Source organism: Culex quinquefasciatus, chromosome 3 (assembly GCF_015732765.1).
Source record: "Culex quinquefasciatus strain JHB chromosome 3, VPISU_Cqui_1.0_pri_paternal, whole genome shotgun sequence".
Taxonomy (NCBI): Eukaryota; Metazoa; Arthropoda; class Insecta; order Diptera; family Culicidae; genus Culex; species Culex quinquefasciatus.
Genome location: NC_051863.1, coordinates 14,927,172 through 14,944,708, shown reverse-complemented (window position 1 = coordinate 14,944,708; position 17,537 = coordinate 14,927,172). Strand labels below are relative to the sequence as shown.

The following is a 17,537-nucleotide window of genomic DNA, read 5'->3' as shown; positions in this document are numbered from 1 at the left end:
ATTTATTTTCGCTTGCTAATGATCGTTAATAACTTTGATTGTTGTGTCTTTCGCCTGAGTCAGCATCTTGTTAAAACAGCAGCAGCAGCGGCGCATGACTGAATTTCTCGGGAAAAATGGATAAAAAAGATCGAGCGGTTAGTCATTTGCGCGAGAAAGGTTGACTGAAGTGGGTTTGTTTTCAATAGTTACTTTTTCGTTGTAGAACAAACGTCGGCAGGACAAGCACCACAAAAAGCCACCTCCGTCGGCAGCAGCAGCAGGAAAGGACAAACCATCCAAGAAGGACCAGAAACCGGCAGCAGCACCTCCAAGTTCCGCGCCGCTCATCGTCTACGACGACCCGTACTCGCGGCGGCCAATCGAGCCCAACTGGAGCCGAGACCGGGATCTTCCCCCGGCGGCAGGACTTGGCGACTCCAGTGACGAGGACGACGCTCAGCTGCACGCCGCCGACCTCGAGAAGCTGCTACAGCTGCCTCCGTCCGCAAGTGGCCACTTCTTCCTGAGCACGGAAAAACATTGGGCCGAGGATCAGACGGCCATCGTCAGCGGGCGGCACTTTCGAATCGACAGCAAGCAGCTAAACCTGTGCCTGGGGACGATTCCGTTCCACGAACGCAACGGCTACCCGGCGGAACTGTTCTCCAAGCGTGAGATCGATTCCATGAGCTTGAAGGCGTCGTTCGAAACGAAAAAGTACCAGGACTATTGCCAGAAACAGCAAGCAGGGAAAATGTCGGAACCTGTACCCAGAGTGATACCGCCCCCGGTCAAGTGCCTTATCGGTCCGGATGCGCTTCCTCCCGGGCCGGCGCCACCCCAAGAGGCGGTTCGTCCTCCTTCTCCCCCGAGACCAGTGCCCTGCCTTATTGGCCCCATGGCCTTGCCGCCCGAGTTGCGGCACGATCCAAACGTGACCGGAAGTTATGCAAGTGCAGCTCCGTCGGCGCCGGTTGATGTGGTTCCGATTGAAGAAGAGGTTGTGCCCGTTGCTGATCAAAGCAGTAGCAAGGAAAACGATCAATCACAAGCGGCAAAGGCCACGGCACAGAAAGATGGGGCGACGACGACGAGTGAAACCAAGGAAGATATTCAGGCGTGGCTGGATGACATTTTGGACGCGTAGTTTTTAAAGTGAAAAATAAATGTTTGACTTTTGACTGTTATCGTAGTAAGCTATTGATTTTTTCTACTTTTGTATAAACCTAGAAATTCCTTTTACGAAAGGCCGTCACCACCAAGAGACCGATCAAGAGTCGTTAGATCGAAGTAAACTGTGTGCTCCGGTCGGACTGTTTTTTGCGCTGTCACTTTTTTTTCAAGTCTCAATTCAAACGAATTTAATGTTTCAAGAAAAGCCACTTTTTTATGGCGTTAACCAGTTCTAAATGTGGTGTTGTGTCAAAAGTTTCCCGGAAGAGGTTCTAGGGGCACTTTGGAACTCAGAGTTGGCGGAAATAAATCGTTTGCTGTGAAAGTGGTCTGCTCATGAGAGCCAAAATGCATCGTGCCATTATCAAGTCAAGACTAATTATTCCACCTTTGAGGAAACAAACGCGCGCGGCTGTTTGTCAATGGAAACGTTTGTAAACAAATGCCAGCCGCATTCGGGTGACACCGGTGACACATGGACAAGGGCATTGGCGGTACACTTGGGAGGGGCTCCATTACGCACTAGGGTGATCCATTGAATAAAAAAATAATAACATAATGAAACAGGTAAACAAGTCAGCTAGTATTTTGTATTGTAATAAAGTTATTTAAAAATTTATATTTTAGCAACCTTAAAATTTACTATTTATGAAATAATAACTGTAATTTTGTCATTTGATGATTTTTCAATATAGTAATTGAAGATGTGTTTTTTGTTTGGTAATGTAATCTTTTTTTTTGTATTTTCATAATATTAAATTTTTGTTGTTTAGTTATTTTGCAATGCCAGAGTTTTTTTTAATATATTCCATTTCCGAAGCCATTTCTGAATTTTTTTTCAGTTTCGCAAAAAAAAATGAAAAGACAAAAATAAAATATATAACAACTATGGTCCTCTTGGAACGAAACTTTCAAGTAGGATTGTTTTCTGTCACGAAGGAGAGCGAAGTTTTTATGTAAATTAAATTAAAATTCAATTAAAAAATTAAAAGTAAAAAAATATTGAAAATCAATAATTATTTAAGTACTCAGTCTCATACTCAGTTAAATAAGCTTTGTCGTTGTAAACAATAAAATCACCAATTTTGCAACAGTCATGCAATTTGCACGGAACCCGTTCTGCGTTCGTTCTCGTTCTTCAGTGTGAACTGAACCCACAGCGCAGGAGCCATTGGGTTTCGTTCCAAAAACAGAACGTCACTTTTTCGTGCCGTTCTCTTTCAACATTTGGAACGCGTTCTGTGAACCGCCTGTAGCCAAAGGTTCTCCATGGCGACAGTTTGACTTATATTGACAATCAGTAGACTGACTTTCATATAGCTTGGTTAGATCGGTGGTAACATGAAAGTTTGGTAATCAGAGAAAGTGAGTTCGAATCTTATTTTGTTGAATTCATTTATTTTATTTGGTGTTTAGTTGGGTAGTGAAACAACTTTTGGACTTAAATTATTATACCATTCAAGGGAAAATCCAGGTAGAGAGGCTATGAAAACTAAAGCTAAACGATTTATATTTAAAAATGCATCTGAAGCTTTCAACTAAGAAACAGACGAAATCTTATGACCACCGTGGTTTTGAACAAATTTAAAGCTTTCAAGTTTATGAAAAAAAATGATTCGAACTACACAAAAAACAAAAACAAATCATTCGAATTCTCGAACTCACTACCTTTGATTACTACACTTATGTGTTACCACTGAGCTAGCAGGGCTGATATGTCAAGGGGTGATTAAAAGTGAATGAAGTTTAGCTGGTCTACTGAGCTAGAGTTCTGAACTGGGTTCTCCGTTCGTTTCAAAAAAGCCTACTGAACGAACGTTTCTTAGAGACGAGCGTTCGTTCTCAGAGCTGTTATTTTCCGTGTTGCTGTGTGAACTTGAACGAACGGAGAACCCGTTCAAAAGCATGACTGTTTTGCAATATTACTGTCTTTTTTCTTTTCTTTGTATTCAGCATTAAATTTAATTTTAAACAAGTTTGAATAGTTGATTGCCTATTAAACACTAACATTATGTTTTTTCTCCAGATTTTGCCACCGTCATATTGACCGCCACCTTGGAATTGAAAATTCTAAATTGCTTTAGCGTAGTTTAAGGGCTCGACAATTTAAAAACAGACAACGAAAAATTAATGTTTTTTTTTGTGATTGGATTATCCGACTTCCGACGTAATTCGATTATCCATAGGCCTTTGGATTATCTAGTCTACACTGTATTTTGAAATTTGGTAATTATTTTGTATATTTTTTTCCAAATTATGCATTTTGCAATTTAGTGGAATTTTAATGTTTTGCTATATTTCATTTTTTTATTTTTTTATTATTGTTTTTTTTGTAATTTTTGTTTTTTTTTGTAATTTTTGTAATTTTTGTAAGTTTTGTAATTTTAGTAATTTTTGTAATTTTTGTAATTTTTGTAATTTTTGTAATTTTTGTAATTTTTGTAATTTTTGTAATTTTTGTAATTTTTGTAATTTTTGTAATTTTTGTAATTTTTGTAATTTTTGTAATTTTTGTAATTTTGTAATTTTGTAATTTTTGTAATTTTGTAATTTTTGTAATTTTTGTAATTTTTGTAATTTTTGTAATTTTTGTAATTTCTGTAATTTTTGTAATTTTTGTAATTTTTGTAATTTTTATAATTTTTGTATTTTTTGTAATTTTTATTTTTGTAATTTTTTTTATTTTTGTAATTTTTGTAATATTTGTAATTTTTGTAATTTTTGTAATTTTTGTAATTTTTGTAATTTTTGTAATTTTTGTAATTTTTGTAATTTTTGTAATTTTGTAATTTTGTAATTTTGTAATTTTTGTAATTTTGTAATTTTGTAATTTTGTAATTTTTGTAATTTTGTAATTTTTGTAATTTTTGTAATTTTTGTAATTTTTGTAATTTTTGTAATTTTTGTAATTTTTGTAATTTTTGTAATTTTTGTAATTTTTGTAATTTTTGTAATTTTTGTAATTTTTGTAATTTTTGTAATTTTTGTAATTTTTGTAATTTTTGTAATTTTTGTAATTTTTGTAATTTTTGTAATTTTTGTAATTTTGTAATTTTTGTAATTTTGTAATTTTGTAATTTTGTAATTTTGTAATTTTGTAATTTTGTAATTTTGTAATTTTGTAATTTTTGTAATTTTGTAATTTTGTAATTTTTGTAATTTTTGTAATTTTTGTAATTTTGTAATTTTTGTAATTTTTGTAATTTTGTAATTTTTGTAATTTTGTAATTTTTGTAATTTTGTAATTTTTGTAATTTTTGTAATTTTTGTAATTTTTGTAATTTTGTAATTTTGTAATTTTTGTAATTTTGTAATTTTGTAATTTTTGTAATTTTTGTAATTTTTGTAATTTTGTAATTTTGTAATTTTTGTAATTTTGTAATTTTTGTAATTTTTGTAATTTTTGTAATTTTTGTAATTTTTGTAATTTTTGTAATTTTTGTAATTTTTGTAATTTTTGTAATTTTTGTAATTTTTGTAATTTTTGTAATTTTTGTAATTTTTAATTTTTGTAATTTTTGTAATTTTGTAATTTTGTAATTTTGTAATTTTTGTAATTTTTGTAATTTTGTAATTTTTGTAATTTTGTAATTTTTGTAATTTTGTAATTTTGTAATTTTTGTAATTTTGTAATTTTGTAATTTTTGTAATTTTGTAATTTTTGTAATTTTTGTAATTTTTGTAATTTTTGTAATTTTTGTAATTTTTGTAATTTTTGTAATTTTTGTAATTTTTGTATTTTTTGTTATTTTTTGAAATTTTTGTATTTTTTGTAATTTTTGGAATTTTTGTAATTTTTGTCATTTTTGTGTTTTTGTATTTTGGTATTTCTAAAGTTATTTTAAAAAGGTCCAATAATCTATTGTGTTTCATATGTTTATGGGACCTTATCAAAAAATGTTTAGATTTGTGTATTAGAGTATTTTAGTTCTTTATTTTTTGGTGTTTAAATATTTTAATATTTTAGTTTTTTTACTATATTTATATTTTTGCTATTTTTAATGTAGTTTGTTTAATTTTTTTAAATTTTTTTTTATTGATCCTTTCACTGTAACTTGGATTTGCCCGCAGTTTTCTCTCGCACTTTTGACAACAAGAATTCACAAACCGCTCGTTGTTTATTTACATTTCCAGTCGCAGTTTCCACCAAACTGGACTTTCGCACTTCAAAACTGCGAGTGACCTCGGCTCGCTTTGATCATTTTTGAGGAAATTCAAAACTTCTCAAGCCAGTCTGACAAGTCGCAATAGTGCGATCAGTAGCAATAATTTAGTGCGAAGTCCGAGTTAGTGGGAATTGCGCAATATTTGGATTTTTTTTATTGTTGTAATATTGTGGTTTTTATTTATTATCGGTGCACATTAATCAAAGCTTTTGCACCAATATTTTTGTTACATATATTTAGTATTTTTGAAATTACGGGAAATATCGATATAATTTTTTGTTCATTCCCTAAAGTACTGTCAATTAGCGAATTTTTCAATCAGATTGTTGCAGGATTGGGTTTGTCAATTTTGCTGTGCACCCAAAAATTTTTTTTTTGTACGGTAGTGTTGGAATTTTTTAAATAAGCCATTAATAATGTTGGAATTTTTATTTTTATTTCATGATTTTTTTTTGTCGATTTTTAAATTAGGTAATTTGTAATTAAAACAATTTTTTTTGTTAATTTTTCATATTGTTTTTTCTTTTTTTGTAATTTTCTAATTTTCAATCTTAGAATCTTGTAGCTTTGTTTGTTTTTTTTTGTAATTGTGTATTTCTGTATTAAAATAAAGCAAATAATTCGGATTATATCATGGACTTTTTTTCAATTCAAATCATCCCTAGTTGATCCCACTTTTTAAGTCTTTTTGTACGCCACTGACAACATATCGACTAAAATCATCTCGCTTCCAACGAAAACGTCAAACTGATCGAACGTCACCAGAACAAAAACAACATTTCACAACTTGCAAACACGTTTTATTCAAATTCGCACAATATTCCTGTTTTATCTCGCTAAAAGTTCAAATTTGTGTTAATTTCCTTAGTGACCAACCCGTTGCCGCCGCCCACCACCACCATGGCCAGCCAGGCGTCCAGCTTCACCTGCCTGAACTGCAGCGTTCGGTTCGCGAACGCGGAAGCCCAGCGCGAGCATTACAAAACGGACTGGCATCGGTACAACCTGAAGCGCAAGATCGCGGAGCTGCCCCCGGTCAACATCGAGGAGTTTGAGCGGCGCATCCTGCAGCAGAAGAGCGACGACGCGGCGGCCCTCGAGGACCAGTCGCTGTACTGCCGGGCGTGCAAGAAGCTGTTCAAATCGAAGAACTCGCACGATGCGCACTTGGATAGTAAGAAGCACCGGGAGCTGTTGAAGGTGTTTTTGAAGGAGCAGGGGGAGACTGGTCAGGGTGGACAGTCGGTGGCGGTCAAGTCGACGCGCGAGAAGAAGGAGTATGGGGTGATGATGGAGCAAGACGGGGAGGTGGAGGAGGTCGATTCGGACGAGTGGAACGACGAGGACTGGGACAATCCGATCGAGAACAACGATTGTCTGTTTTGTTTGAACCACTGCGAGGACCTGATCCAGAACGTCAAGCACATGAGCGTGAAGCATTCGTTCTTCATTCCGGACGCGGAGTTTTGCATCGACGTGGAGGGACTGCTTGGGTATTTGGCGGAGAAGATCTGCCGGGACTTTATATGCATCTGGTGCAATGAGAAGGGTCGGACGTTCTACTCGCTGGACGCTGTGCGAAACCACATGGTCGAGAAGGGTCACTGCAAGATGCTGCACGAGGGCGCCGCGCTGGCCGAGTACGTGGACTTTTACGACTACAGCAGCAGTTATCCGGATCACGTAAGTGTTGAAGTCAAGCTTTTGAATACATTTAGTAAAACATCTATTCTAATCAACAGGCCGACGACATGGACATTGACGAGGAGCTGGAAGCTCCCCCCACCCTGGACGCGGACGACTTCCAGATGGTGCTGCCGTCGGGCGCCGTCATCGGCCACCGTTCCCTGCTCCGATACTACAAGCAACGCATCAACCCGAACCGCGCCGTCGTCGTGGCCAAGAAGAGCACCCAGCGCCTGCACAAAGTGCTGGCCGAGTACCGCTCGCTGGGCTGGACCTCGACGCAGCAGGAAGCCGTGGCGCGGAACGCCCGCGACATGCACGTCATGAAGCGCCAGCAGGCCAAACTGCTGCAAAAGGTCGGCGTCAAGGCCAACAAGCTGCAGCGGCACTTCCGGGCGCAGACCAACTTTTAAGCGATTCATACAAATAATTGTGTACATTTATCAATTTATTAAAATGTTTCAAAAAGATAAACTTGGCTTATTTCTAACGATGCATCAGGAAGCTGGGCTGCTGCATCGTCGGAACGGTTTCGTCCCGCGTGTCCTTCCACGCCTTCAGCTGGGTCGCAATTCCCTCGAGGTCTTCCCGCAGCTGGCCCGGCCACGACGTTTGCACCTTGAACACCCCGCCGGTGAGCGTCTCAAAGTACTCGACCACGTCGCCAAACACCTCGCTGCGGGAGCGGCTTTGGCCGTGCTGAGAAAATGAAAATTGAAATATTTGTAAAATATACCTACTAAATACCTACCACATGATTGATGTGGAACGTGGCCAAACAGGCGATCGCCACGAAGAGAGCAACTTTTGTGATCATTCTGCTTTAATTTTTCAGTGGCGCGGTACAGATTATCGAGAAGTGAACACGGGATCCAAATCTTTTGCGGAAACGAAGCTAGAAGTTAAGTCGCTAGAGCATTTATAAACGAATCAGCGTTTTGAGCTTGTTTGTGATGTTTATAAATTTAAATTTACGACCAGATGGCTTGCAAAACTGGGCAAAGCGTGGACTTATTAATTGAAAGTAATAGCAATGATAAAGACTTAGCACAGCAAGAAATTATTGGTAATCACACCGTGTGCCGACCCCTCGGCCTCAGCAGCGAGATGACACTAACACAATGACAACGATCGAGCGAGCGCACGCAAAGCCTGCTGCGCCATATTGTTTTTCTCATTCCCAAACGAACGCTCAAGGTGTAAAGACGCGAGAAATATAATTTTACCTTTGTTTGCTAAATTAAAACTAATTTCGCCTTTTATTCCACTTGGACGAAAAGTCCCAAGAGGTTATGGGCACCAGTGCAGCGCGGAATTAGTGGAATCGCGGATAAAATCGTCGTTTTTTCGAAGTGCAAAAGTTGGTCGGGAAAGTTGGAGTCGCGTCGCGTGTGAAAAAAAGCAAAATGGCGGACGACAAGATCGAGAAGTTGAACGACCAGAACTTCGAAATATGGAAGTTCCGGATGGAGCTCAAGCTGACGAAGGAGAAGCTCATCAAGGTCGTCCTGGAGCCGAAACCAAGACTGAAGCCGGTCGCAGGTAGCGGCCAAACGGGAGACCAGACGGATGCTGCAGCGGCGGGGGTTCCAGCGGTGTCGGCAGCAGAGATGGCGGCCTGGCTCGAGAAAGACGGGGAGGCGCGTCATGCGATCGGCATGGCCGTGGGAAACGACCAGCTGGTCCACATCTGCCGGAAGAAGACCGCCAAGGAAATGTGGGACACCCTGCTCGGCATCCACGAAGTTGAGTCCATGAACACGATGATGACGGTGATGCGGAAGATGTGTTCCATGAAGCTGCCGGAAGACGGCAATCTCCCGGAACACCTGAAGCAGCTGACGGCGATGCACAACCGATTGGAAGTGGCGGATGAGGGGCTAAAGCCTCGTCAGTTTGTGGCGGTGATTCTTTCGAGTCTCCCGATGTCCTACGGCACGTTGATCAACGTCATCGAGGGGTACCCGAGAGAACAAATCACAGTGGATTTCGTGAAGAGCAAGTTGCGCGACGAGTGGCGTCGCCGGCAAGAGTGTCAGGAGTTCCAAAATGGCCCAAGCGACGAGAAGGCCCTGAAGATCAGTGCTAAAAGTGGTTCGCGTGCGAAGCCTAAGGCGGCAGAATTGAAGAAGAAGAAAAGTGGTGTGTGTCATTTCTGCCAAGAAGAGGGCCATTTTATTCGTGACTGTCCAGTGATGGCTGAAAAGCGGAAGGAAGTGATGAAAAGTGACGCCAAGAAGGGCAGTGCGAAAGTGAATTTGGCAGCGGAAGTGCACTCCGAAAAGGAGGTGTGCTTGATGGCGACGACGGCGTGCGAGACGAACCGGTGGTACTTGGACTCCGGGGCGACGTCGCACATGACGAGCGACCGGGCGGTGCTGAGCAACTGGAATCCGGCGAAACAACCGGAAATTTGCTTGGCGGACGGAACGAAGATAGTGTGCAGCGGTACCGGAAGTGGAAAGCTCGTGTCCGTCGACGAAGGTGGTGCTCGGGTGAAGGTGACGTTGAACGACATCATCCACGTCCCGTCGCTGGCAGGAAACTTGCTCTCGGTGAGTAAAATTTGCGATCTTGGACTGAAAGTGCTATTCGACCGAGACGGGTTCGAAATCCTGCGGGGCCAAGAAGCGGTTCTGCTGGGCGAGCGGCACGGCGGGCTCTACCGCTTGAAGCAGTTCGTGGAGAAGGCGATGCTTGCGAAGCCGGAGCACCCACAACTGTGCGAACATCTGTGGCACCGACGATTGGGGCACCGTGACCCTGATGCAATCTCTGCAATCGTCCGAGAGGAGCTTGGATTTGGCCTGCAAATGAAGAAGTGCGATGTTCAGTGTGTCTGCGGGGTGTGCTGCGAGGGCAAGATGAGTCGCCTACCGTTCCCGAAGGAGTCCCTGAGCAAGTCGCAAGCAGTCGGAGATCTGGTCCACTCTGACCTCGGAGGCCCCATGGAAGTTGCGACGCCGGCAGGGAACCGATACTTCATGACGATGTTGGACGATTTCAGCGGGTACACAATGGTCTACCTGCTGAGGGCGAAGTCAGAGGCCGAGTCCAAGATACGGGAGTACTTCAACTTGGTGAAGAACCAGTTCGGACGTCCTCCCAGAGTCCTTCGCACAGATGGCGGCGGCGAGTATTCCGGATCGTCGTTGAAGAAGTTTCTGGCTGAAAGCGGGACGATCCACCAGATGACGGCTCCGTACTCTCCCCAGCAGAACGGGAAAGCGGAGCGGAAGAACCGGTACGCTGTGGAGATGGTAAGGTGCATGCTCGCCGAGTCTGGCCTTGGCAAGCAGTACTGGGGCGAGGCGATAACAGCTGCGAACTACCTGCAGAATCGCCTACCTTCGTCGTCCGTCGAGAAGACTCCGCACGAGCTGTGGTACAACAAGAAGCCATCGTACAGCCACATCCGGATCTTCGGCTCGGAGGCATTCGTGCACGTGCCGAAAGAGAAGCGCCTGAAACTCGACATGAAGGCGGAGAAGATGGTCTTCGTGGGGTACGCTGAAGGGCGGAAGGCCTACCGTTTCTTGGACCCCGACACCAACCGGATCGTGATCAGCAGAGACGCCAAGTTCATCGAACAGGACGGTGTCACGGAGTTGCAGAGAAATCGGCCCGAACCGGCTGAAAAAGCCGACGCCGTCGAGATGGTGCAGCTACCATCGTATAGCGCCGCGCGGAACGAAGGATCCACAAGCAGAGAGGTCCAGACGGAACCGGTGGCTGAGGTCGATGAGCCGGAGACCACTGACACCGAAGAACCGGAAGACACCGCAAGCGAGGAACAGAACGAGTCGGTCTACGAGAACGCGTCCGAGGGCGAACTGTCCTTCCACGGGTTTCCACTGGACGAGATCGCGCGGCGGTCGCTGCGACCGAACCTTGGAGTCCCACCCAGGCGGCTGATCGAAGAGATCTTCGTCGCTAGAGAGGAGGAGATGGAACCGAGAACGTTGAAGGAAGCGCTGAGCTGTGACGACAGTTCAGAGTGGAAGCGAGCTATGTTGGAGGAGCTCAAATCACACGCGACGAACGGTACCTGGGACTTGGTGGAACTACCTGCAGGCCGCAAACCAGTCGGCTGTCGGTGGGTCTACAAGCGGAAGCGAAACGCAGCCGGAGAGATTCTCAAGCACAAAGCGCGCCTGGTGGCACAGGGGTACTGCCAGAAGTACGGCGAGGATTACGACGAAGTCTTTGCCCCTGTAACGAAGCAGACCACGCTCCGCGCGTTGCTGGCCGTCGCAAGCAAGAAGAAGCTGATCCTCAAGCACTTCGACGTGAAGACGGCTTACCTGTACGGCAAACTCGAGGAGGAGCTGTACATGAAGCAACCGGCCGGTTTCGAGAAGAAAGGAGCAGAGAAGCTGGTGTGCAGACTCAGGAGGAGCATCTACGGGCTGAAGCAGTCCGCCCGGTGCTGGAACCACCGACTGCACGCTGTCCTGGTTGGAATGGAGTTCGTCCAAAGTGGTGCAGATCCCTGTCTGTACACAAAGGACGTTGACGGCGAACGGACGTACATCTTGGTGTATGTTGACGATATCCTCGTCGGCAGTGCGGCGGAGACGAACATCCAAGAAATCTACGGCTGCCTGAAGAAGGAGTTCGAGATGACGGATCTCGGAGACCTGAACTACTTTCTGGGTCTGGAGATTCGCCGAGAGGACGGCAAGTACAGTGTATCGCTGGAGGGGTACATCGAACGAGTGGCCGAACGCTTTGGACTTCGCGACGCGAAGGTCGCCAAGACTCCGATGGATGAAGCGTTCGTCAAGGTGGAACCCGAAAGTGTCGCACTGCAAGAATCGACCACGTACAGGAGTCTCGTTGGAGCACTTTTGTACATCGCAGTGTGTGCAAGACCGGACATCGCGGTGAGTACATCACTGCTTGGTCGCCGAGTGGCCTCGCCAACCGAGGCAGACTGGACAGCCGCGAAGCGCGTCGTACGCTACTTGAAGGGGACAAAGCACTGGCGGCTGCACTACGGCGACACTGAAGCTGGTCTGGTCGCGTATTCTGATGCCGACTGGGCCGGAGACCTGAAGACACGAAAGTCCACGTCAGGAATGGTGTTCTTGCTAGCTGGGGGCGCTATTTCCTGGACAAGCCGGTTGCAGAACTCTGTAACCTTGTCTTCGATGGAGTCGGAGTTCGTGGCGTTGAGCGAAGCTAGCCAAGAAACTGTTTGGCTACTACACCTGCTGGACGATCTTGGCGAAGCTCCCCAGAAACCTGTTGTAGTGATGGAGGACAACCAAAGCTGCATCAAGTTCGTCGGATCGGAACGTGTCACCCGACGCTCAAAGCACATCGAGACCAGAGAGTGCTACGTGAAGGAGCTGTGCAACGACGGAGTCATCGAGTTGGTCTACTGCCCTACCGAGGACATGCTGGCCGACTTACTCACCAAACCGCTCGGAGCGGTCAAGATGGCCAAGTTGTCGTCACTGCTGGGTTTGAAATCCGGTGTCGGCAAGCGTTGAGGAGGAGTATTGGTAATCACACCGTGTGCCGACCCTCGGCCTCAGCAGCGAGATGACACTAACACAATGACAACGATCGAGCGAGCGCACGCAAAGCCTGCTGCGCCATATTGTTTTTCTCATTCCCAAACGAACGCTCAAGGTGTAAAGACGCGAGAAATATAATTTTACCTTTGTTTGCTAAATTAAAACTAATTTCGCCTTTTATTCCACTTGGACGAAAAGTCCCAAGAGAAATATGCCAAATAAAAATTAGACATAAATATACATCTTTCTTAAATCACTTCAGTGATTGGTACCTTCCTCCTAAAAAAATAAAAAGGCTTTCTGAGGTACCCTTTTAACCTAAATTCGTCAACATTTTGTTTTAGCGGATAGGCACAGTCCAGACTCGATTATTAGAAGCCTCGATTATCATAAGTAACGATTATCCGAAGGGTTGTATGGGGACCATCCACAAACTACGTGGACCCCCCCCCCCCAAAGTTGTGTACACGTGGTTTATGGATGGTCCCAATGGGATTTCGAATAATTGAATCAGGAACAAAAAAAAGTTTTTCTTATTTATGTAAATATCTGTTTTTGTATTGATATTTGTATTTTTATTTCAAAAATATATAAATAAAAAAAAAACTAAAAATCTGCATGAACACGAGAAAAGGGCGGATAAGCATTTTGACCGACGACATTTTGACAGCTGGAACTACACTCAACCACCGGTGGTTGGTCACTTTTTCGTTTGACACTTTTTTAGTTTGTACCCCGTTGATTGGTCAAAGCGGGGGGATGGCAACCCTATTCCGACCAAAGCAAACTGAAAACATTCGACATTAGCACGGTTGTCAAATGGTAGCCCATAACAAACCATTGTTTGTGTTTTTGATTTTCAATTTTCCCGCAATTCAAACGATAAATACCTGAAAAAACACGTGAATTGTGTTGCTGATGGCAAATCCTATCATATCCTTGGAGATTCCATCCCAATATTGGCTGAAAATTCATCATATCATGAAAATAATATGAATAATACTGATTCTGAGTGATTATGTTCTGAACTTCCAAGATGGCGGCTTCTTCGCTACCCCCTGGGTCAAAGTCAAACAAAAAGGGACGAACTGTCACTTTTTACACGGCACTCACGCACACTATCAAAACAACCGTTTGGTGATGTGTGTGAACTCCGTGTAAAAGGGGTGTCAAACTAAAAAGTAAACCCGTTCGTGTATAGAGTTATCTAAGCCCGATCTCACGCACACTAGCTTACCATTTGTTTTTGCTGGCGACTAGGCTGGCGACCACAAATTTTAACCTAAAAATCCATCGTGTACGCACACGCAATACATGCGCACGTAGATAGCTCTATTTTGAAAAATCCGAGACAACTGGTACCTTTTTAACCCTCTAACGCCCAGAGCTGTTTGCTTATCGTAAAAATAGTAAATGGCTTAATTTTGGTACAATAATACAGGAAATACTTTACTTTGACGCACAAACATCGAATTGGGGCAAAAAAGTAGAATTTGAAGTGGTGCACCAGAGCACCATCAGGAAGATGAGCAACTTTTTTTTAAACCACAAAATCTCGTTTTCTTCAAATCTATTGGTTCATTTGTTAGAAAACGCTTCAAAATGTGTTTAAAACTACTTATTCTTTGCTGTAAGACCATATTTCTGAAGTATTAACTACAAATTCTTAAATCTCTGCATTTTCAGATTTCTTTGATTGGCTCATTCAAAACCCACAAACAACCATTTTCATGAAAACTGTGGAAAATAATAAAACTATCGGTCTAATAACAATGTATTGTTTTGTTTATGAATAGTCAAAACGTTTATAAACTTTTGTTTTGATAAAAATAAGCTTTTTCTGTAATTTAGAAAAAAGTGCTCCTGAATATTTTAGTTGCTCATATGCCTAGGTGGTGCTCTGGTGCACCAAATGAAAAAGGTTGAAAAACATTTAAAACCGGTCCAAACTCTCAATGTTATTCACAGGGGTTCTTGTCCAAGGTTCAAATGATAGCAAAACATTTTCTGTTTCATAAAATTTTGTGTTTGGTAATTTTTACAGGCTTTCGAAAACAGGTCTTATTTATTTCCGTAAAATTGGCCCATTTTTGTTTACATTTCACACTGTAACTTTGCTTGTGCTTAACCAAATTTGATGAAATTTGGGGAGATGTTAGTATACATTCTACATGAACACCTGCAACTTAAAGCAACATGAAAAGTTGTGTCAGTTCCGAGATATTTGAGTTCAAAGTTTTGGTGCTCTGGAGTAACCATGGGCGGGAGAGGGTTAACAAAACTCGAAGTGGTAAACAATAAATAGCTGGCTTTCCCAGCTACCTTCAAACGCCGCAGGTTTTATGAAATCGTTACCTGTTGTCTCTGAATTTTCGAAACAGCTATCCAGGGTTTTAAGCGAAGATGGCGTTGGAAAGATGAACGTCCGAAATGTCAAAATCGTACAGTAGAACCAACATTAGAAAAAATGTGGCTGTCATGCCATGGCACGATTTTTTATTATGCTGGTATTACTGCGTGATTTTGACATTTCGGGCGTGCACCATTCGTAACGCCATCTTCGCTTGAAAATCTGGATAGCTGTCAAAATGCTTATGCGCCCTTTTCAAATGTTGCTCCAGAAATAAGGTTAGAGTGATCATTTGATCATTGTATAAACAGAGAAAAACAACTTAACTAAAATCAAATGAAAAGAAGAATTCAAGAGAGAAAATAAACTGGTGAAGAAACTGTTTCTATCAAGTGTTCCTTAAATATTCCCTACAGTGTTACTTGAAATCACTAATTAGAAGTAAGATTTTACAGACGATGAGGCAATGCATTCCACAGGCGTGCGCTACGAACTACGAATGAATTCCTCAGATAATTAATATGATGAATTGAATTAGAATGTTATGTGTACGTTGTGATCTACTAAAGGATAGTTCTTCATATACCGCTATTTAAATAGTTTAAAGGTTAGTTTTTAGGTATCCCTTTTCCCTTTTGTTAATGTTTTGTTAATGGATCTCCTGCATTTGAAATCACTGAATAGCGAAAGCTACAATATTTCATGAATAACTGAAAGTTGCCAGTCATAAACTTTGAAAAATATTTGCAACGGCCTGAAATTACGTTGCACAGCACAGCAAAAAAAAAAAAAATACCCCACTCTCCGCGTGGACAATTTTCATACAAAATAAATCTTTTTTGTATGTTTAAACGGTTTAATCACATTCTCAAAATAAACTGTCATGCGTTGAATCAAATTTTTATGTTCTTCCATTTTTTTCCACGAAAAGATCCAATAAACAAAACTTTCATTTTTGGCCAGTGTTGGTATTCTCGTCTTGCCGCGAGTCCCGAGCTGCCGAGAGAAACTCGCCGATTGCCCGTGCTCTCCTTCGTTCGCGAACGGGCTTTCTCGCGAGCCAGAATTGCCCGTTCGCGGGAAGTTGGATGTGTTAGAAACGAACAGAAAACAACACAACGATTGAAGTTACACCTCTACACCATCGCCTGGGTCGCATTCATTAGCCTGACAATCAAATTGCTAGCTTGGGACGAACGGCTAGCACGAGGCGCTCGCGGCGAGAGCGAGAACGCGAACAAAAATGCAGGCGCGAGCGAGAAGAGAAAAGTACTACAAGTTCTCTTTCTCGCTCGCGAGCGAGAAATGCTTTCCTTCTTCTCGCTCTAATTCCAACACTGTTTTAGGCTTTTACGGTGATTTTGAAAAACCCTGCAGGCGGTATCAAAAATACTCAAAAAAAAAATCGATAATTACTTGAGCAATTCTCTACCAAAACTGGAAATGGATTTTATTTGTATTATTTTATTTGACTCAAACTTTGTGGGGGCCTTCCCTATGACCAAATTAAGCTATTTTGTGTCATTGGTTGACCCATACAAGTCTCCATACAATTTTGGCAGCTGTCCATACAAAAATGGTATGTAAATATTCAAACAGCTGTAACTTTTGAGTGAATTTTCCGATCAATTTGGTGTCTTCGGCAAAGTTGTAGGTATTGTTGAGGACTTTTCAGAAAAAAAGGCACACAAAAAAAATTGTAGATTTTTTTATCAACTTTTTTCTACAAAAACTCAAATTCCCAAAATACGTATTTTTTGATTTTCGAGATTTTTTGATATGTTTTAGGGGACAAAAATCCGCAACTTTTGAGCCATAGAAAAACATGGTCAAAAAATATGCCGCCGAGTTATGAATTTTTGAAAAAATAGTGATTTTTGGAAAAAAACGAAGTTTTATACAAAAACAAATTTGACCTTATTTTTTAATGCAAAATTGAATTTGCAATCAAAAAGTACTTTACAGATTTTTTGATAAAGGGCTCCGTTTTCTAGATATAGCCACCGAAAGTTTGATTTTAGCGAAATATTTGCAGTTTTTCGATTTTAAAAAATAGTGACCATGAGTGACCATCTCTAAAAATATTTTTTTTTGAAAAGTTCAGAAAAATTTGCTATAAAATTGTCTAAGAGACATTGAAGATTGGACCTCGGGTTGCTGAGATAGAGCCACTTTAAGAAAAAGAAACACGAAAATTGAAGTATTCTAAGTCTCATCAAAACAACCCACCATTTTTTAATGTCGGTATCTCAGCAACTAATGGTCCGATTTTCAATATTATAACATGAAACATTTGTAAAATTTTCCGATCTTTTCGAAAAAAATATTTTCAAAAGTTTCAAGTCAAGACTAACATTTTAAAAGGGCCAAACATTGAATATTACGCCCTTTTAAAAGGCTAGTCTTGATTTAAAAATTTTCAAAATATTTTTTTCGAAAAGATCGGAAAATTTCACGAATGTTTCATGTTATAACATTGAAAATCGGACCATTAGTTGCTGAGATATGGTCATTAGAAAATGGTGGGTTGTTTTGATGAGACTTAGAATACTTCAATTTTCGTGTTTCTTTTTCTTAAAGTGGCTCTATCTCAGCAACCCGAGGTCCAATCTTCAATGCCTCTTAGACAATTTTATAGCAAATTTTTCTGAACTT

At 41.5% G+C, this 17,537-nt stretch overlaps 2 protein-coding genes across 2 annotated transcripts; both read left to right on the top strand.

Annotated features, from left to right (window-relative positions):
* Positions 1-1,178, top strand: LOC6042884 (actin cytoskeleton-regulatory complex protein PAN1). Its single transcript, XM_001853637.2, has 2 exons — positions 1-137; positions 206-1,178. The coding sequence occupies exons 1-2, from the start codon at positions 117-119 to the stop codon at positions 1,127-1,129; spliced, it is 945 nt and encodes a 314-aa protein (XP_001853684.2). The 5' UTR covers positions 1-116; the 3' UTR covers positions 1,130-1,178.
* A 4,896-nt stretch (positions 1,179-6,074) lies between these two features.
* LOC6042885 (zinc finger protein 622) lies at positions 6,075-7,481 on the top strand. The gene is made up of 2 exons (XM_001870819.2): positions 6,075-7,004; positions 7,064-7,481. Exons 1-2 carry the CDS (start codon positions 6,222-6,224, stop codon positions 7,418-7,420), a joined length of 1,140 nt encoding a protein of 379 aa, XP_001870854.2. The 5' UTR covers positions 6,075-6,221; the 3' UTR covers positions 7,421-7,481.
* The last annotated feature ends 10,056 nt before the right edge of the window (positions 7,482-17,537 follow it).